Source organism: Rhamphochromis longiceps, linkage group LG3 (assembly GCF_057381845.1).
Source record: "Rhamphochromis longiceps isolate RC_006_pf linkage group LG3, R_longiceps_female_GT1.1, whole genome shotgun sequence".
NCBI classification, from domain to species: domain Eukaryota; kingdom Metazoa; phylum Chordata; class Actinopteri; order Cichliformes; family Cichlidae; genus Rhamphochromis; species Rhamphochromis longiceps.
Genome location: NC_140559.1, coordinates 2,883,052 through 2,904,655, shown reverse-complemented (window position 1 = coordinate 2,904,655; position 21,604 = coordinate 2,883,052). Strand labels below are relative to the sequence as shown.

Sequence of the window (21,604 nt, the reverse complement as noted above, 5' to 3'; positions counted from 1 at the left end):
GTGGGTCTGTGTGTGTCTGTGTGTGTCTGTGTGGGTCTGTGTGTGTGTGTGAGTCTGTGTGGGTCTGTGTGGGTCTGTGTGTGTGTGTGTGTGTCTGTGTGGGTCTGTGTGGGTCTGTGTGTGTCTGTGTGGGTCTGTGTGGGTCTGTGTGTGTCTGTGTGTGTGTGTGAGTCTGTGTGGGTCTGTGTGGGTCTGTGTGTGTGTGTGTGTGTCTGTGTGGGTCTGTGTGGGTCTGTGTGTGTGTGTGGGTCTGTGTGGGTCTGTGTGTGTGTGTGTGTGTGTGTGTGTGGGTCTGTGTGGGTCTGTGTGTGTGTGGGACACTCACTGAGTAGTAGTCCACTGACCGACCCAAACACGGTGACTTCATATCACAGGAAATATTCAGCTCAGGCTTCTGTCTGACGCTTTGCTGTCTCACATTTAAATCACAAAGGTTGTTTCTACAAACACCCACTCATCTATCGTCCTCTTACACACCGGTCACAGACCCACTGCTGAACTCACAATATCATTTATTTTCCTTGTGTTTGATTGGTGGTACAGTTGTTTTATTTTGTGTGTTTGTTACACAGGAAAGCTGTTATTGATCAGTTTGAGAGTAAAACAGAAACTGTGAGTGTAAATGTGGAGATTGCAGAGGTTTCATGCTGTAACCTACAAAATGCTCTGTGCAGACGAGTCCGTGAAATCAATCAATCATCGTGATTTCTTTAGCTCATGAACACAGTGTGGGGTCAGTGTTAACAACATGGTGCAGAAAGGAAACACAAGCGTGGAGTCGGTGGGATTGTGCAAACGGTGGCTCGTGCATCAATCAGCTCCAGCTGTGATGCATCTCTTTGATTAGTGGGAGCAGCAAACTCCATCCAGACAGCTTCCTTTGTTTTTTTCACTTGACTGATCGATCAGCGCACAGCTCCGTTTAGCACACACGCCATCTTTAACGACGGCGTGGAGTCTGTGCCCTGTTCCTCCCACACACGAGTGTTCGTTCATGTTCGGCCTTGTGTCTGAGCGTTTCCTCTCGGTGTGTCTGTAACGAGGAAGCCACGGGCAGGTCGCACACAAACGTGTGGCTGCCGAGTGTGCGAGTGTGGCAACGTGTGGCAACTATTCTGGTTTGCCAGCGACGTTTCCAGATAAACACTGGTGGCAGCTGCTGCCATGGCAACACCATTGTGCTCCCTCCCTCCCTCCCTCGCTCGTCTCCCCTCCCTCTCCCCAACCACTCCTCTCTCTCATGCTCCGCCGGCTCAGAGAGCGAGGACCAGAGAGGAGAGAGGTCAGCTCGATTCAGAGGACAGAAAGAAGAAAGGAATAACCCGGAGTGGACGGGGACAGGATGAGCGAGGACAGCCACTCCCACTACAGGCTGGACCCCAGCGATCGCCTCAACGGGCTGGGACAGAGGAGGAAGAGACCCAAGAAGGTAAACGAATAGATGGAGAGCCACGTGGTGCAAAGTGTGTAAGGATGGAGCACCCCACCCTGCAAAAAGAGAAAGGAGGTGGGGTTAGGTGAGGTTTGTTTATGTGCAGACGAGCGTCCACATGATGTTAGGAGCACCGAACCATCCGAACTCTCACCCCGTCGTCTCCTGTGGAGTGTGTGGCTGCTCCCCCACAGCAGCTGTATCCTCTCTCATATCCTCCGTCTCCTGGTGTTGTGTTGCTCCACAGTGAGTCGTAGTAGGAGGCTCACATGCTGTCAGGGTGGGTCCCTGCTCGCTCTTTGTGTGCCTGTCGTTGGGGGTTTTGCTGTTTGCAGCTATCAGGAGGTTTGTGTTGTAGCCTGATGTGAGAAGTGTTGTTATTATCATCATTTTTAACATTTCTGCACCGCTACAATAAACAGACACACACCCATCAGCCTGTTTACAGATCTATACGCCCATAAAGACGTGAAACACACATTGCACAAATCTACTATAACGTGTTCATATGTGTTATAAAATAAAGAGGTAAAGTATTAGCTGTTCAGGTTGATTCATAAATATGACCTCAGCACGTGAAATCCTTCTGCTGACATCCCTAAAAGCTCGTCAGACCAACGAAGCCGTACAACACAAATAACCAGACCAAACCAGGGTTGTGCGTCTGTTGTTGAGAACATTGTCAGTAAACCACAGATCAGTGTTTATGTACCAGTGACGTCCTGTCAGTCTCGATGTAATGATTCCTGACAGCGCGTCTTTGTGTGCCACCTGCTCGCTCAGCAGCTACACAACCCAGGAGCTCAGTTTTGAAACAAACCTTAGCACAGTGTTTGTGTGTCCGCCGGGAGTGATGTCTCACTCTGTTTCCATCCTTTTCTCGTGAACAGCGATCTGGTGTTTCTGAGGACACAGAAGCATCCAGCGTCATTATTTTTGTGTATGTCGTGTGAGCTGAGAGTGGAGCGCTGTAACCAAAGGTAGTGAGCGCGTCGGGCTTTAACGTCGTGGCTGGTTGTGCGATCGTGTCGCCGCTGAACTCGTGTGGCCTGAAACTGAGAGTTTGTCTCAGGGATCTTTACATTTGAAGTCAGGTAAACAGGAGCAATCATCCAGTGAACTAACAGAACATTCAGGAGCAGTTTACTCTCATGAATGTCAGACAAACTGAGGTTTGTGTGTCAGTTAGATTCTTTAAGTCATTAAAGTGTCTCTGTTAGGAAAAGCATCTGTTTCCTCCACTTCTGCAGAACTGCGTGACCTGTAGCATCATTGTATCCTGTGACAATGAGTGACTGCACATCATCATTATCAACACATAAACCTGTGGTCTGGACCTGCAGTTCTTATTTTTACTGTCTGGTTTTGTGTAAAGCAGCACTTCAGTAAGCACCTGTGAAGCACACAGTCATAGTCGAGTAATGAAGCGATCCATATGTGAAACATATCCCACGTCTACAGGATAGTGGAGGTTACATGGGTCAACCTGGCAAACTGTACCAGCACATGTGATCACACTGATAGCAGAACACAGGTATGTGAGTCTCTACGACGAGGTCAGAAACCAGTAACAAATGTTTCATGTGATTCGTTTTTCTCCAGTTTGTCTGCAGTGAACCTTAAATACTCACTGAACCAGCTGTTTCCTGATGTGGTGACGTGTGTCGGTGATGAAGCCAACACTCTGTCCAGTGTTGGGCAAGTTACTTGAAAAAAGTAATCAGTAACTAATTACTGATTACTTCCCCCAAAAAGTAATCCTGTTACTTTACTGATTACTTATTTTCAAAAGTAATTAATTACTTAGTTACTTAGTTACTTTTTAAAAACACGATTTACACCCTGAAGAGGTGATAAAGCGATAGATCTTTCAGCCCAATTCTACTTTTTCTGCATAATCCATCATACAAAATGTAATCAGATGGAAAAGTCTCTTTTTAAAACTTGTTTTATTAGTTTTAACCTTTTAACTTTATGCATCAAGCAAACATTTAATTATCTGCAACATTCTCTGACTGGAAGAAATTAGTTTAACATTTAAACCTATTTTCTGCACATTCCAGCTCATAAAATAAAATATTTTGCGTGTTTACACTCAGTCTTTCAAATAGATGCAAGTAAAACACAGCAGAACATAAATAAAATCAAAGACTCAGCGGTCCTGTTGCTCTATTTTCACCTGTAAAGCAGGAGTGGGGTAGGCGGAGGTTTACCCTGGTGCAGGTGTGCCGCCGCGGTCAGTGGAAGAATCCGCGAGTTTCTCTGTGAGTTTCCCATTACGTCGTAGCTACTCGGTGCTTGTTGGAAGTTTAGGGGTTTTTTCGCTGTAAAAAGAAGTTTTCTTCCCACGCACAGCGGACACTAATGTTTTTGTCACTTTTTATAGAATCAAACTCAAAGTAAGGTCAGTACTTCCACGCTTTAAACGCTGCACGCTCATACTCTCTCTGCACTCGATATGTGATCCATTGTTGATCTGCACACAGCTGTTGTCACCAACGTCGCACTCGCTTACGTCACTGTCATGAGACATTCTCGCAAAAAATCACGGTTTTAGTAACGCAGTAACGCAGCGTTCCTACGGGAAAGTAACGGTAATCTAATTACCATTTTTGCAATAGTAATCCCTTACTTTACTCGTTATTTGAAAAAAGTAATCGGATTACGCGTTACTGACGTTGTTCTCCTGTGTAACAAAGCAGTGATAAAGGAATAGATGCTGATTTTATTCGTTTCAACTTGTGTCTTTGTGTCTTTGTGTCTTTGTGCTGCAGTGATTCAGTCTGAAGCAGGCAGCAGTGCTGAACCTGCCAATGTAAATGTGATGCTGGAAGCAGAGGCCAGCACTTGGCAGTGGGGGGTCATTTAGAATCAATGGATGAATTATTGATATGCTCCCTCCCCCATGCTAGCACGGGCCCACTGCAACACACACACACACACACACACACACACACACACACACACACACACACACACACACACACACACACACACACACACACACACAGACACACCCTTATGGAGACCTATGGGAGCTGAGATTTGTGCTGTGCAGGGTAACTGAAGCGCTGTGTTTTGCTGCTGCACTCCATCATTTTTCCAGCTGACTGTAGAAGCTGCTGGTTGTCACAGTGAGTTCTTTTATGAAAGCCTAAACATGTCAGTGTGAAACACAGAGCTGCTGTAACCGTGCACGTGACTGTTGAAGGAAATCTTGTAAACAATGTGTTTGTAACTGAAACCCAATATTTATTTGACAGCGACACAAAAACACTGTGACTAATGCTGACATGTGTAATTCAAACACAATGAAAACACAAAGATCTTTAAAAAAACAGCTGTGAGAAGAAGGTGACATCGTGTTGTTTTTTCATTCGTGTCTATAACATGATGTCAAAACGCGGCGACGTGTAACCCTCTGAGTCACCGTGCGCGATGATGATCAGACCCTGAAGCTCAGGGTTTGAATCACTGATTAAAGAGTTAACGACAGTTAATAATTAACAAGTCAATAAATCGTATTAATTAAATTAATGTTTTCTCTTGGAGTCGCTTCAGATTGGTCTGGCTCTCAGATGCAGGGCTATAAATGGCATCCGTGACTCATCGCTGATCAGTTAAAGCCAACTTCCTGGGCTTCTTCTAGACGATCTACCCACCAGGGTGGAGCGCACAAATGCTCCTTCCACTGTAAGTCACAGTGTTCGGTGGTTTGGTGCCCTGACCTCGTCAGGCTAAAGCATCTAAACACATAAAGATCTGTTTCGTACGTCGTTTCCAGACTGTGAGGAACGAGTCTGCATTAGGATGTTGTTTTCCTGAACTCGATGAGCTAAACTTTATTTAAGCAAAGACTTGTTTTGTGTTTCCACACTCATGAATAAACTTTCTTATGTTTTTTTAATAGTATTATTTATTTCTTTGTGTTTGAGAAAGTTTGCAGTGTAAACAGCAAACACAGGGCCAATAATTAGTTTCATTCATTAATGAAAACAGTCAAGTGTTTGTTACAGTCAGAGTTCAAAGCAGCTGCTGAACCAAGGCTTTGGACTATGTAACATTTTTACTCTTCTCTGGTTGGACAAAGGTGGCGTCTGATTACATCACCACACATTCACAATGTTGTGATGTTGCCAACATCCTGTCCCCCATTAATCACCGATTATTCTTATTGTTTCATAGTCGAGTTAACTGTTCAGTTTAAGTTATCTCTAAACGTTTGGGCTCCTGACTTGTGTGTGATGTTTTAGTCCATGATGAGCACAGTCAGTACCTGAGTGTCAGCATGAAGGTCAGGCGCCCAGACTCCTCCCTGTTAGTCTTTACAGCACAAACACAGTCACACGTTGGACTATTGTTCAGTGTTCAGGTGACGTCCATGTAACCGATGATATTCTTTCAGATTGACTTTTACATCCAACACTTTTAGACTAACAGGACGCTGGGCTGTGGTGGGTGTGGTTAGTGGTGATATTGGAGTAATAATTCTGAGTGGTCGCGGTCACTGCTGGGGAAGTTCCACTCTAACAGGCTGTGGACCAGCTCGACACACTGAGTTAATTCTCTCCTGTCTGCTCTGATTTGTCTGGAAATAACTCGGAGGATGCAGAGGAAGAGCCCACTGCGCCCAGCTGATCCGGGGACCCCCCCACTGTCTCAGTGGGATGCAAACGCATCAGAAACTTTTCTACTCTTCATTTAGATTCTGAGCCTTGCATAATTGCTGAGCCAAGGGTTGAGGGGAGAATTAGGATTAGTTTTAGGCTACAGCCAGGATTGAGATTAAGCTCGTGTGTTTGTGCAAAAATGCCCGACAGACTCCACAGGATCAGCTGTTTCAGTCAACGAAGCATGCTGTCAGCGTCTGTCACAAAGAAAGGTTGGTGAGCTGCACGTACCGTGTGTTAAGGCAGTTATTTTAACTCCCGGCTGATGCTTTGTTTAATCATCTGTTTCCTTTGGATGAGGAAGAAGCCGCAGATGGTCTCAGTGGACTTCATGCACACTTTTCACTCTCAGGCAAATAATATCGAGAACTTAAATCATGCTCCAATGAGTGTGTGCGACTATGGGTTTGACCCGTCCGTGCCGCCTCTTCTTTTGGATGGCAGACAACAACAACACAGATGGTCTTTGAGGTTGACACCCAGGCATCACCATGGCAACCGAGAGCCTCGCTGCCCAAAAGAAAACATCTGAAACGACATCTCAGGCCGGGCAGCGTCGTCTCTTCCTGCCAGCGCTGGTCTGCAAGCTGATCATTTCATTAGCAGTGACATGAGCTAAAAGCCTTTATTGAACAATGAGTGTAGAATTCAAAGTGTATTGAGACTCTCTTTGTACGGATTTAACTTCAACATGTCTTCCTCTAAACTGTTAGTGTGCCCGTTAGACCAGATGTCTACAAAACACCATCAGTTTTAAATGAGACTAATCTGTCTTAATTAACAGACCACAGGGTTAATGTAATAAAGCAGAACTAAAACCCTGAGCTGTTTCAGCTGATTACAAGTTGATTTGTAGCCTTCATTTGATTTAAAATCATTCTTGTTGTCCAATAATTATCTGATTGACAGACATTCCTGCATGTAAACAGGAAGTCTTATTAAGGTTAGTCTGGAGTTCTGTGCTGAGACAAACACATTATAATGAAAGCAACAAATCTTTATTTATGAATGAAGTCAGGTGATACAACTCAGCAGGTCTGTATTACATACAGGCATGTCTTGAAGACACAAGCTTTTAAATGGCTTTTTCTGACAAAACTCGACCCTACAAAGGTCAGAAACGTGGAAGCAGGTATGTCTTTCATGGCGAGCCGCGTCATTGGTTGCTGCATTAGCACATCAGCTGTAGTGTGTGTGAAGCTCACGTCACAACACATTTCTGAGGCCATTTGTTGACTTCGTCTCGGTGTCCATGTTTTTAATGGCACCTGACCAACACTTGGTGCAGCAACAGAAGCTCTTAGCTGAGTACGGATGCTCATGTGACAGCTCCAGCTACCAATCCCAAGGATTACAGAGCCTATCGATGAGAGGATTGATCCGTTAATGACGCACTTTGAGGGAGCACCTGGATCAATGGGCGTCTCTGGGTCAGAGGATAGAAGACGTTGGGTACTGGGGGCAGTGATACTGAAGAATGCCAGAGTTTAACAGCCTGGTTTGTGTTGTTTCATGGTCCATGGAACATACACTGAACAAAAATATAAACGCAACACCTTTGTTACTGCTCCCATTCCCCATGGGATGGACGTAGAGACCTAAAATTCATTCCAGATACACAATATAACCATCCCTCCCAAACAGTGGTCACAAATCAGTCCAAATGTGTGGTAGTGGGCACATCTGCTATATTGAGATAATCCATCCCACCTCACAGGTGTGCCACATCAGGATGCTGGTCTGACATCATGAGTAGTGCACAGGTGTACCTCAGACTGCCCACAACAAAAGGCCACCCTGGAATGTGCAGTTTTTTGCGCTATTGGGGGTCTGGGGACCCAGAACCGGTCAGTATCTGGTGTGACCACCATTTGCCTCATGCAGTGCAACACATCGTCGCATGGAGTCTATCAGATTGTCAATTGTGGCCTGTGGAATGTTGGTCCACTCCACTTCAATGGCTGTGCGAGGTTGTTGGATATTCGTGGGAACTGGTACACGCTGTCGTATACGCCGGTCAAGCACATCCCGAACATGCTCAATGGGTGACATGTCCGGTGAGTATGCTGGCCATGCAAGAACTGGGACATTCTCAGCTGCCATCTGCCCTGAACAATGTGAACCATGATTCATCCGTGAAGCGCACACCTCTCCAACGTGCCAGACGCCATCGAATGTGAGCATTTGCCCACACAAGTCTGTTACGGCGACGAGCTGGAGTCAGGTCAAGACCCCGATGAGGACGACGGGCATGCAGTTGAGCGTCCCTGAGACGGTTTCTGACAGTTTGTGCAGAAATTGTTTGGTTGTGCAAACCAATTGTTCCAGCAGCTGTCTGGGTGGCTGGTCTCAGACGATCTTGGAGGTGAACCTGCTGGATGTGGAGGTCCTGGGCTGGTGTGGTTACACGAGGTCTGCGGTTGTGAGGCCGGTTGGATGTGCTGCCATATTCTCTGAAACGCCTGTGGAGACGGCTTATGGTTGAGAAATGAACATTCAATGCACGGGCGACAGATCTGGTTGACATTCCTGCTGTCAGCATGCCAATTGCACGCTCCCTCATTGCTTGTGGCATCTGTGGCATTTTGCTGTGAGACAAAACTGCACATTCCAGGGTGGCCTTTTGTTCAGAATCAGAATCAGAATCAGAATACTTTATTGATCCCTGGGGGAAATTATTTTTTGTTACAGTGCTCCATTTTAAACCAACATTAAGACAAGACAGACAATACGCTAACTAAGAATAGTACAATATATACATATATATACATACATACATACATAAGTCACTTATAAATAAATATTTGGAAAAGAAACATGTGTAGTTGTAGCAGCAAACAGTGTGTTAAGTGGATGCGTTGTACAGGGAGCCACAGGCAGGAATGATTTCCTGTGTCGTTCAGTGGTGCTTTTCGGTAATCTCAGTCTCTCACTGAACGAGCTCCTGTGACTGACCAGCATGTCATGGAGTGGGTGGGAGGTGTTATCCAACATTGTCTTTATCTTGGACAGCATCCGCCTCTCCGACACCACCTTGAGGGAGTCCAGCTCCATCCCCACAACATTGCTGGCCTTACGGATCAGTTTATTAAGTCTGTTGGCATCTGCGACCCTCAGCCTGCTCCCCCAGCATGCAACAGCATAGAGGATCGCACTGGCCACCACAGACTCATAGAAAATCCTCAGCATTTTCTGGCAGATGTTGAAGGACCTCAGTCGCCTCAAAAAATAGAGACGACTCTGGCCCTTCCTGTAAAGTGCTGTGGTGTTTTTAGCCCAGTCCAGTTTATTGTCAATGTGTACTCCAAGGTATTTATAGTCCTCCACAATGTCAACACTGACCCCCTGGATTGAAACAGGGGTCAAGTGTTTCCTGGTCTTCCTGAAGTCCACGATCAGTTCCTTGGTCTTTGCCACGTTGAGCTGCAGATGATTCTGCTCACACCACGTGACAAAGGAGTCGACCACAGCCCGGTACTCTGTCTCATCATCCCTGCTGATGCATCCAACCACCGCAGAGTCATCAGAAAACTTCTGAAGATGGCAGGTCTCTGTGCAGTGGCTGAAGTCTGTGGTGTAGAGGGTGAAGAGGAAGGGGGAGAGGACAGTCCCCTGTGGTGCCCCTGTGTTGCTGATCACCTTGTCAGACACACACTGTGGGAGACGTACATATTGTGGTCTTCCTGTCAGGTAATCAACAATCCAGGACACCAGAGAAGCATCCACCTGCATCGCTGCTAACTTATCACCCAGGAGGGTCGGCCTGATGGTGTTGAAAGCACTGGAAAAGTCAAAAAACATGACCCTCACAGTGCTCGCCGGCTGGTCCAGATGGGTGTAGACACGATTGAGCAGGTAGATGATGGCGTCCTCTGTTCCGAGACGAGGCTGATAAGCGAACTGAAGGGGATCCAGATGTGGTCTTACTATGGGTCGCAGCTGGTCCAGGATGAGCCTTTCCAGGGTCTTCATGATGTGGGAGGTCAGTGCCACGGGCCTGTAATCCTGGGGGCCACTGGGACGAGGCGTCTTTGGTACAGGGACGAGGCATGATGTCTTCCACATCACCGGGACCCTCTGCAGACTCAGACTCAGCATAAACAGTTTATGAAAGACTCCACACAGCTGGGGGGCACAGGCCTTGAGGACAAGGGGACTCACTCCGTCTGGTCCAGCAGACTTGCCTGAGTGAAGTCTCCTCATTTGCATCTCAACCTGGTATTGAGTGAAGGTGATGGGTGGGGGAGGGGTGTCAGGAATCTCACAGGAGGCAACATGTGAAGAGAGAGGCTGGCACAGTGGTGTGGCTCTGGATTCCAGGCTGACTGCAGGTGAGGTTGTGGGGGTGGGAGCAGACACTGTGGTGTCGAATCTATTGAAAAACAGATTCAACTCGTCGGCTCTATTCTCACCTCCCTCAGCTCCCCTGCTGTTGGTTGGCCTGAATCCAGTGATGGTCTTCATGCCCCTCCACACCTCTCTCATGCTGTTCTGCTGGAGTTTCCACTCCAGCTTCCTCCTGTAATTGTCCTTAGCCTCTCTGATCTTGTCCTTTAGTAACACCTGGATCTTCCTCACCTCCTCTTTGTTGCCCCCTCTGAAAGCCCTCTTCTTGTTGTTGAGGAGGGCTTTGATGTCTTTAGTCACCCACGGCTTGTTATTTGGGTAACAATGAACAGTCTGAGCTGGAACAATGGAGTCGGTGCAGAAAGTTATGTAGTCTGTGATACACTCAGTAAGCCCATTGATGTCCTCGGCGTGAGGCTCACAGAGTGTTTCCCAGTCGGTCACCTCGAAACAGCCCTGTAGCTCCGCTATTGCCTCCTCTGACCACCTCCTAACAGTCCTGGTGGTCACAGGTTCCCTCCTCACAATTGGCACATAGCGGGGGGTGAGGTGAATCAGGTTATGATCTGACCTACCAAGTGGGGGGAGGGAGGAGGAGCTGTATGCATCCTTGACGTTAGCATACAGTAAGTCTAAAGTTTTCTCTCCCCTGGTGGGACAGTCCACATATTGTTTGAATGTTGGTAGTGTATTGTCCAGTGATACATGGTTGAAGTCACCCGAGATCACAATAAAGGCACTCGGGTGCTGAGTCTGTAGCCGAGCTATGGCAGAGTGGATAGTGTCACATGCAGCTGTGGGGTTAGCAGAGGGGGGAACATAAACAGCCACCAAGATGACGTGAGAGAATTCCCTGGGTAAATAATACGGCCTGAGTCCAACAGCACACAGTTCAGTGTCCGTGTCAGTGTCAGCGTCAGTGTTCAGTGTTGTGGGCAGTCTGAGGTACACCTGTGCACTACTCATGATGTCAGATCAGCATCCTGATGTGGCACACCTGTGAGGTGGGATGGATTATCTCAATATGGCAGATGTGCCCACTACCACACATTTGGACTGATTTGTGACCACTGTTTGGGAGGGATGGTTATATTGTGTATCTGGAATGAATTTTAGGTCTCTACGTCCATCCCATGGGGAATGGGAGCAGTAACAAAGGTGTTGCGTTTATATTTTTGTTGAGTGTATATGTTGTGCTTTTATTTCAACCATAAAAAGCCACATTGCATTTGACCCCCGAACCCACCCCTTTCCCAGCGCTCCTTATTCTTCCCTTTGGCTTGTTTCCATGGTGCTGTGGTCTCCTCGGCTTCAGACACACTTCAGAATCAGTTGTCTCGTGTATCCACAGAGATGAAGATGCAGGAGGCACTACGTTATCTACCAACGACATTTACCAATGTCCTACAAACAACTCTCCAGCGTTGTGCACCTTTACAGGATTCGCCTGGTTAGAGTTGTTTGCTGCTGCTGCTGATGGTGGATATAAGATGATAGATTGTTGTTTCTCTGATATTGAATCTAACGCTCACCAACTGGATGAACTCTTTAATGAAAGATGCTCCCCTGTTGTTCCCCGTTGTTCTCCTCCATCACCCTTAGCAGCAGTAAATTAAACCCGGTGTGCCGTGAGACCTCGATTAGCTGTGGTCACGGTACTTTCAAGCACAAACACAGAACTTTGTAACAAAAAATGCAGTTTTATACATTTTGTGTGAATCTGCATCAGGGTTAGGCGAGTGTTTCATGTTGATCCACATTACGAGTTTAGGCTTAATACTGACTGAAGTCTAGAATTCATTGGATTGAACTGTGTGGAAGCTGACATAGCCAATGGGGAAACCACATCAGAACAATGCAATATTATACATTACACTGTATATATTTAATGAGAGTATTTATATTACTCTCATTCAACTTTTCATTTCTAAGAAGATAACGGTCTTTCTTTGTTTACTTAACCCTTTAAAGCCGGTCGGAGCGGACACGCTCCGTTTTGTGTAACTATTTTTAAATCCTGGTAGCTCTGCAACCGCGTAAGCTAGCGCAATAATTTGTTTTGCATATGAAACCGGAGGAGTTGTACTTACATCTTATGCCATCAGCTTGTCCTCGGTCACAGTTTCCTTCCACATATAGCTTTGCAAAAACTGTATAAAAAGCGCTTGCAGCAACACAAACATGATATTCCAGAAACACGCTTTGCCAATCCGATCAGCTGTTCATAACACTTCCTACGTCCATCAGCGCGAACTATCGCATGTCCGCCATCACCTGCCTGAAACCGGAAGTGGCGTCATTTTGCGGAAATGTAGTATTTTACCATCAGGGCCTCATGAGCTTATACTGGTGTTTTTAAAAGTTATGTTTGACTTTATGACTTTGTGTCGTTTCTGGGATGCTGAGGACTCATATTGCACTGCTGGAAATAGTTTATTTTGATGCATGTGGTGCTTTTTTGCAAATTTGCATTAATAAAATAAATAAATTAAATTAAACTATGAAGACACTTAAAATAAATTTCCTGTGGTGGGAAACTATTTTGTGCAACTTTTTTGTATTTACAGTTTTGAGGGATAAGTCTCTTAAATTCCTCTAACTAGAAATATATGTTAAAAAAACAAAAACGATTTTCAATTTTTTTGTAGTTTATTGCACCTTTTTGCAATTTATGTAATTACTATGCACTTAATACATACATATTATTAAAATTTAGGCTATAATGGTTGTGTTGATGTATAGCAACTTGAAATGCTCCCAAAAATGGCTCCACAGCAGGTAAAAAAATAAAGTAAGCTCTGGCAGACTTGGTTCTATGGTAGGTCTTAAAGGGGTAAGAAGGCCGTTGAAGGTGCTGGTTAGAATCATATCAGTACTGTGATATATGATCATTCTTCACTGATAAACTTGCTTGTTCATATTGTAATATCTGTATTCATGTAGGTTTCCTGCGTAAAGTGAAATTTGAAAAAGTAAGAAAGGAAAAACCCCCAGAAATGAAAACATAAGAAAATAAAAAAATGTTGGGAGATGGCAAATTTATCCTAAACATATCAACGGTGTAAACATCTAAAGTTGGAATATTATTACATTTTCTTATATTTTTATTGTGAGTCTAAAAGATTTTTGACTTGAAAATGAAATTTGTTTCTGGTTTGGACTGACCCCTCATAAGGCTGTGAGGTAACTGACTGACTGGATGTATTTGAAAGGACTAAGTGGATTTTATATTTGTTCTCACAGACGTGAGGCTTAAAATTGACATGAATTATTTCTGAGGACTGGGATACATCTTTGGCATCCCAGGTGCTGGTTGATCTGTTTCATCCTGTCAGTTCTGGCAACACTGTCACATTTTTAAACAAAGATAGATTCATTGCCCCGACAACACTTGGCCTTGTCAGGACAAAGATTCATTGGACATGTCAAAGACAGCATGACTGCAGCTAGATAACACTGTTGTGTCCCAGAGAAACGTTTCAAAAATGACACACTGAAGAACGTCTGGCTTAAAATCTCTCGAGCTAGCTTGTTTTTCTGACAGCTGTCCAGTGTCAGTAAGTTGTTCTGCAGCTAAAAGAGACTTTTCTCAGTTTACTTGACACAAAGATGAGCTTGATGCCAGCGACTGTCTTTGCTGCTGTTCAGCAGATTTCAGCAGTATGACTTAGAAATCTGATTCAGTAAGAGGACCAGATGTTACAGTCCCTGATAATGCATTGCTGTAAATGGAGAGACTCTTGAGGGACGGCTGTTATGAGGAAAGCCCAGACACTTTACCAGCAGCACGCATCGTTGTGCCTCAACTTTGGGTCTTTTATCGACACTAATCTGCCATTTTCCTTGGTTAGGTTTGGGGATTACAGGTCTGATCTAGATTATCATTTTAAATTTGGGACACATCGTCAGTAGTGGACCTTGGATTCATCGGGTGTTTCGGCCATTATCACTAGACACCCTCATCCAAGGAGGCCCTGCCAGGGTTGATCCGGCCCTGGAGTCACTGGTTTGTGTTAAATTGTTATTTCTCTTCTTTCTTCTGTTTAGTTTTCTACAAAAGGGACACGATAGGCAGTGGCGTGTCTAGAAAATCTTTGTTGGGGGGGGGCAGGTAGGGGCACAGATTTGAAGAAGGGTGGCAGATGAGTTCACCATAATTCAATAACCCTATAAACCTAATAACCGAATGTGCTTTTAACTGTTATTAGAATGAGATTTTAACCACTACAGTGCAAAGTTTTTACATACTGCGTTGATGAAGTACAAGAGATACAATCAGTCAGTGTTTATTCAGCAGTCAAGGACAGCAATATTTGCATAGTGTTTTTACTGACATATAGTTCACATATGTTTTGGGCAAAAACATTTTTGAATATTAAAATACGTACATTTTTAACAAACAATTGGCAAATTAGCCAATGCAAAACTTTATCTGCCTGTTAAAAAAAGAAGATAATCTTCTCACAAACTGGTGTTTGATTTTGAAACAGGAAAAAAGTGGGGAAACAAATGAAAAGACTAACATTTGAATAAAACCTGAAAGCAAGTAAATACTTTCTATGCTGCCTTATGGTAAACTTTGGTAATATTGATAAAGAACGACACTGGCTGATGATGAAATACAGTCAGCTGGCACGGTGACACTGCCAGTATAACCTGCAGGGCTGGACTGGGATTTTCACTACAGACCGGCCCACCAGGTATTAGAGCCATAAAGCCTTTGAATGAAAACAGACGCTGTGGTGACAGTGATGTACAGTCTTGTTGGTATATTGATGATTTCTATACATTTTACGTCAGATAAAAACTTTTTTTGCAAGATTCAGATAATTATTTAATAAAAGCTAGATATTTTAAATGAGAATAAGAAAGAAAAGTATTTCTTTGTGCCCCCCTCTCCCTGTTAATGCCCTACCTGGCCCCCTGGCAACACTTTGCTAGACCCGCCCCTGCACAGTTACCAGCTGTCAGCTACATAAAAAAGGATCCTGGTTTCAATCCAGATTTATTGGGGAAGGTAGCACATCGTACGTTGCTCGGATGATGAAACTTAGTCTGTTAGACTCCATGCCCCAGTTTTCACTCCATGAGAGTTGCCTCTTTTCCACACTCTCCCAATTCACCCAGCAACCCTGCTTGGCCAGCGCTACGGCTCTGGCATGTCTGGCTGTTTCCTCCTGTCGACGCACCTCCTCCACCACCATTTTTCAACGTTCGGTCACAGATGCCTGTTGCCACTACATTTGACTTTCCTGATATTGCAGTTTTGAGCACTTGCTTGAGAAGTATTTACTGGAGTGCTTTTTGATGCATAAATGTGAACATCATCAATATTAAATCTATTTTAATTTGCAATTGTAGGTCCCTTGTGTTGGCTCTCACTGCGGTATAGCATCACTTCCTGTTCCTGCTGCTACTTATAGCGGTGTTTCTTTAGCTCTCTCTCTACTTAATCAACCCCATACAGATGAAGTACAAACTTTTATATAGCAGCTTATTTCATACTGTAACCTACGTGTGATTGGTCACTTCCTGTTGAGTCAGCCACAAAACATTTTCAAAGGATTAGCTAGTGTAGCTCTTAGCCCAGTCACTAGCATCTGGTACTTTTAATAAAAAGCTGCTGGGGGCTTCCTGTGATGCATTGAATGTTCTTCTTCACTCGTCTCTTTTAACTCTGTGCTCACTAATCCTTAGTAATTAAACTCGGGCTCTCTGTCCTGTAGCTTGCCTTTGTCCTGTCTCTCTGCTCCCAGCTCTGGCGTCCCTGAACCTGGTTATTCTGAAGTTTTGTCCTGCAACAGTGTTTTACCATCACATTGTTGCCAAGTGCTTGCTCAATGGGGGGTTGTATGATTTTGTAGGGTTACAATATAAAGCACCTAGAGACATGTGTTTGTGTGAACGGATCTGGGACCGCTTGTTGTACTGTTGGAGGCGTGGCCTCAGGTCGATGTGACTTGTTACTCTCCTCTCACAGTGCGTCTCTGGCCAAAAGATAATGTCAAAGAATAAACACAAAAAGCTTATTTACATGAGTGTACTTTACTTGTGTTTAATCATACATGATATAAGTTTCCATAATAATGTGGGCTTAATACGCTACGAATGCACAAATCCCTCAGTGCTCTGTAGTAAGTTATGTAACCACTGAAGCTAAATCGGCCTCTGGCCGTGTCTGGGGATATGAGTGTTTGACCTCAGCCTCAGCAAGCATGAAGACCACACACAACCCACACCCGACTTCAAAAGACTTTCATTTTGTGGGTCTGACCTCTGCAGCAGATTGCCTCCCCTCTGACTTTCTGATTGAAGTATGACCTTTGGGTTCTCTGGGGATTTGTTAAGATGTGTAGTTTGAGGTGCTTTGCTTTAACTTAAGGTCTAGGTATAAGGGTCAGCAGCCTTTAAAGAGATGTTCTGCTTAGTCATGTTTTGATTTCATTGCAGTCACATATATTTCTATTTTCTACTGTTACTTCGTTGCATTTAGTTGATTCACACATCCCTGACTGTACCTTTCAGTTGTGTGTGTTGACGGGTTTGTACTTGTGGGTCTCTTTCCTACTAAAGCCGTAGGTGCTCTGTTCAAAGGCCTCATCTTGTTGGCTTGAGACTGAGGTGCAGAGGTGAGAATGTAAGTGTGCTTCCCCCACAATTTTACTTCAAAAAATAAAAGGTAGAGTACGTGCAAGCTGTACATGACTTTTTTATCTATAGTGTTGAAGACGGCATATTAAATAGGCAGGTTAATTAGTGATTCTAAAATGGCCATGGACACGAGGTAGACAAAGTGTCTAAAATCCACATCAAGTGTAGTTTATAGTTCAAAGGGTTCGAAGGGAGCAGTCACTGAAAAAGTGCGACATACATGTCAGTCACTTTTTCAGTTTTCTTGGTAGACTGGGTAAAGCAACAAGATAAAAAAAAAAAGGCTTGGGAAGAATTTACCACCTAAACCCACCCCCCAGATGACTCTCAACCTCCCAGGTGACTCCCACCCTCCCAGGTGACTCTTACCCTCCCAGGTGACTTCCACCCTCCCAGGTGACTCTTACCCTCCCAGGTGACTTCCACCCTCCCAGGTGACTCCCACCCTCCCAAGTGACTCCCAACCTCCCAGGTGACTCTTACCCTCCCAGGTGACTTCCACCCTCCCAGGTGACTCCCACCCTCCCAAGTGACTCCCAACCTCCCAGGTGACTCTTACCCTCCCAGATGAATCCCACCCTCCCAGGTGACTCTTACCCTCCCAGGTGACTTCCACCCTCCCAGGTGACTCTTACCCTCCCAGATGAATCCCACCCTTCCAGGTGACTCTTACCCTCCCAGATGAATCCCACCCTTCCAAATTACTCTTACCCTCCCAGGTGACTCCCACCCTCCCAGGTGACTCTCACCCTCCCAGATGACTCCCACCCTCCCAGATGAATCCCACCCTTCCAGGTGACTCTTACCCTCCCAGATGAATCCCACCCTTCCAAATTACTCTTACCCTCCCAGGTGACTCTTACCCTCCCAGATGAATCCCACCCTTCCAGGTGACTCTTACCCTCCCACATGACTCCCACCCTCCCAGGTGACTCTTACCCTCCCAGGTGACTTCCACCCTTCCAGATGACTTCCACCCTCCCAGATGAATCCCACCCTTCCAGGTGACTCTCACCCTCCCAGATGACTCTTACCCTTCCAGGTGACTCTTACCCTCCCAGATGAATCCCACCCTTCCAGGTGACTCTTACCCTCCCAGGTGACTTCCACCCTTCCAGATGACTTCCACCCTCCCAGATGAATCCCACCCTTCCAGGTGACTCTCACCCTCCCAGATGACTCTTACCCTTCCAGGTGACTCTCACCCTCCCAGATGACTCCCCGCCAATTTCAAACAAGTGAGAAGAGCATAGTCAAAACTCAAATTCAGTACACATATGCAATATATTTTACAAGTTTGTACTTGTTATTCTAACTTAACCCTTTCTGTTTTCAGGTAAAGTGAATGTTTTAATTTTATTCAAATATACTCCAAAACATTACTGCAAAAAGAGCTCTGACCTGCAGAGCCAAGGACTCTTTTGGGCCTGTGAAGGTGTCCTGTTGTCTACATAATGTGAGATTATATAGACAACAGGTTGTTGCTGACTTAAGACCTGATAAAAATGGGCAATAAAGGGTTACAAAGGGATGATATTGAATTATTGAGTCACTCTGCTCATGGATTAAGGATGCTTGAGTAGCACCTCTTGCTGTGTATAATGATAAAATAGCAGTCTGACGGAGTTACACTCCTGTTTGATTTAATTATCATGTTCACAGCCTGCCAATCAGGCATCGATGAATGCATGTTTCTATAGCAGATGTACTATGTTCATCACCATTGTTAGGCTTCTGGGACTTGTATCTGATAAAAAAATAATAATAATCTTAGTTGCTATAAAAAAACGTGTCAATTCCAAAAAGGCATCCAAATGGAGAAAATAACTGATCATAAATTATACTGGTTTAGTGGCTGTAGCTCAGGAAATAGAGCAGGCCAAATATCCCTGGGTAACATACCGAGGTGCTCTCTGATGAGTGTAACTGTTAGATAGAAAGCACTTAAGAATAAAAAGAAAGTGAAAGTGTGAAGAGGCCTGTTTTGGGCTTTGAGTGTAGTAGAAAAGCACAAGAATCCGTCCTTCTGTTGTAGGCTTGTGTTACAGCATTATCACGACATTCTTGGTTTTGTGTTATTTTGAACACTAAAACAGCTTCCTCAAAAAGTTATTGGTATTTGTTTTTTGGCTTTTCTCCATGACAGAGTTAGGGTTAAATGTTGGGACAGACAACAGGCTGCATTTGTGTCCACTCATGGAGGTATTTAGCTGAAGAGTGAAATATTTTAGGTTGGCAACCTACGCAGAGACACTTGACATTGATGGCACTGCACATTGGCAGAATGCTTATTAGAATCTGGATACTTCATTCATGCCAGAAGAAACGCTGTAATTAATTACTTGGACAAGAATGGGAGCTACAGCAAAGAGAAGAAAGCACAAGAAGCAGAGAAAAAATGTGAGAGATCAAAGAAGCAGCATGAGAAACATACAATGACTGCCGTGAACTGTTTTCAATATTTTGGTTTGACTTTGGTCATCTCTGCAGCAAGAACTAACCTAACTCACCAAACAGAACTGCAGTATGAGCATAAGTAACCCACAGACCGAGTGTTTGTGTACGACAGTAACAGTCTAGCTCCGTTTAGGCTCTGCATAGGACCAACCATGCTGGGCCCTCTAGACCTCACAATATGAAAGGTTAGAGGATTGATGTTGCTGGTCAGGCTTCTTCTTCTTAGCACAGGTGATCGCTTTGATCGCTTATGTAAGTCACTGATGTTATAAAGGTTATGAAGCAGTGACTGCCTTTCATAATACCAAGTCAAATCTAATCTGAAACCATCTGGACCGTCAAAGAGACTCATACTGTAAAGAATGTAGATCCTGATCCTGGTACAGGATATGAGGTTAGAAATGATTAAATGTGGGTGCTGCTGAGGCTGCCATTGGTAACAGCTAGACGTCCAGATTAGGGGAAAACTCCTCCAGAAACCCCACTGATATTCATTTTCCACACTTGCATTTGGTTTATTTGTCTACACCTAAAGTAGTTCTCATAAGAAGCTGCTTTCTGCTGCCTCATCACAGTGCACGGCGTGTTTTTACACCAGATGCCCTTTGTGAAACAACCCCAGTGGGTTTTGTTTTGCCTCCTGGTATTAAACTGGGGAGCGTTCACTTGTTAGACGACCACATAAATACACCACAGAGCCACTTTGAGCATTGAGGTTTGATTGAATCTTGCTGAGTTCTTTATGAGGTTGTTAGATGAAAGTAGAGGACACTGAATCAACAATCCTGCTCCAGTGTTCATGAACACAGTATTGAAGTTGAGTTCATCGACAGGCTCTCTTAGAGGCTGTTCCTTTAAGGAGACCTTAATAATTAAGGTCACCATAATCTTCAAATAACCTACTATAAATCAGATCTAATGAGGTAGCTCGGGCAATGTTTCAGGTCAAGTAAGTTAACAGTTGTTCTCTTAAAAGCAGGTTGTTAATGCTATCCATCAAGTCTAACAGTCTATGAACTAACCTCAGCTAACACCAGCTAACAGGGTTAGCTTGGTGCCGAGTAGCCTTCAGTAATAGTAATGAATCACACAGCAGTAGCACATCAAAGATACTGAAGTGGCCCATGACCCAGGTAGCAACTAATACAAGGTGGTTGCAGCAGGCTAACGTTAGATTTTTAAAAGAACTTCCTTCCAGATGTTTCTTTAGGTTGGAGTCTTTTGATGCTGAGAGCAGCTTGATTTCTGACGAACAGAGTTTGCATTGCACGTTTAGATTTGGCCCTTTCTTCTTCACATTCCTGTGCACAGCTGGCCCTGTTTGTGCTGGCTCCGGGTCCACTGTGTAACTGAAGCCATCAACATTAGCAGGACGCTTACATTAGAGCCTCTTAATGCGTGTTTTGTTTGGGTTTCCACCGGTGTGGAATTACCAAAATTAAAGAGGGCATAGCCTAACATATGAAACAAGAAGAGGCCGATGTGTAACCCATTTATTTCAACAACGTAACTGTATTCTCATTATCACCTATTTAAGCAGTAACTGTAACAGAATAAAATTACTCATATTTGTATCTTAAATATGTAATGCCGGTACATGTATTCTGTTACTTAGGGTGACCAACCGTCCTCTTTTCCCCGGACATGTCCACGTTTCACGTTCTGTCCGAGGCGTCCGGGGGGATTTTCGAGATGGATGGAAATGTCCGGGTTTTCCCATCCGGTTGTTCAGTCTGACGTCACTAGCCGTGTCTGGGTCTAAACTCCGCTGCAGGTCCATATATCAAACGATCACTATGGCATTACTGAGAGTTGAAAAACTGTCTAAAGTCTTTCATCTTTAATAAAATGATCAGCGTTCTGCTCTACCAGGTGTAACAATTGAGTTTAACATCCAGGCATCCATGAAAACGGAATTTATGACATTTAACGGAGTTAGAAGTTAGCAGGAAGTTAGCTCGCTAGCTTCTATCTAAATACAATATAGCATGTCCTGACTGCGGGGTTTTGGAAACAAATTCAAACGTACAGCTCTGTTATCACTTCC

At 44.6% G+C, this 21,604-nt stretch overlaps 1 protein-coding gene across 2 annotated transcripts in view; it reads left to right on the top strand.

The window, feature by feature from the left end:
* Positions 1-21,604, top strand: part of ank2b (ankyrin 2b, neuronal) — a 156,696-nt gene that overhangs the window by 38,332 nt on the left and 96,760 nt on the right. The window contains exon 1 of one of the 2 annotated variants that reach the window (XM_085401245.1): positions 362-1,429. The exons of the other annotated variant lie outside the window; for it this stretch is intronic. Within the exon in view, the coding sequence (XP_085257371.1) occupies positions 1,343-1,429 (87 nt within the window). The 5' untranslated portion in view covers positions 362-1,342. Of the gene's footprint in view, positions 1-361; positions 1,430-21,604 lie in introns of those variants that run through there. 2 annotated transcript variants of the gene reach the window in all.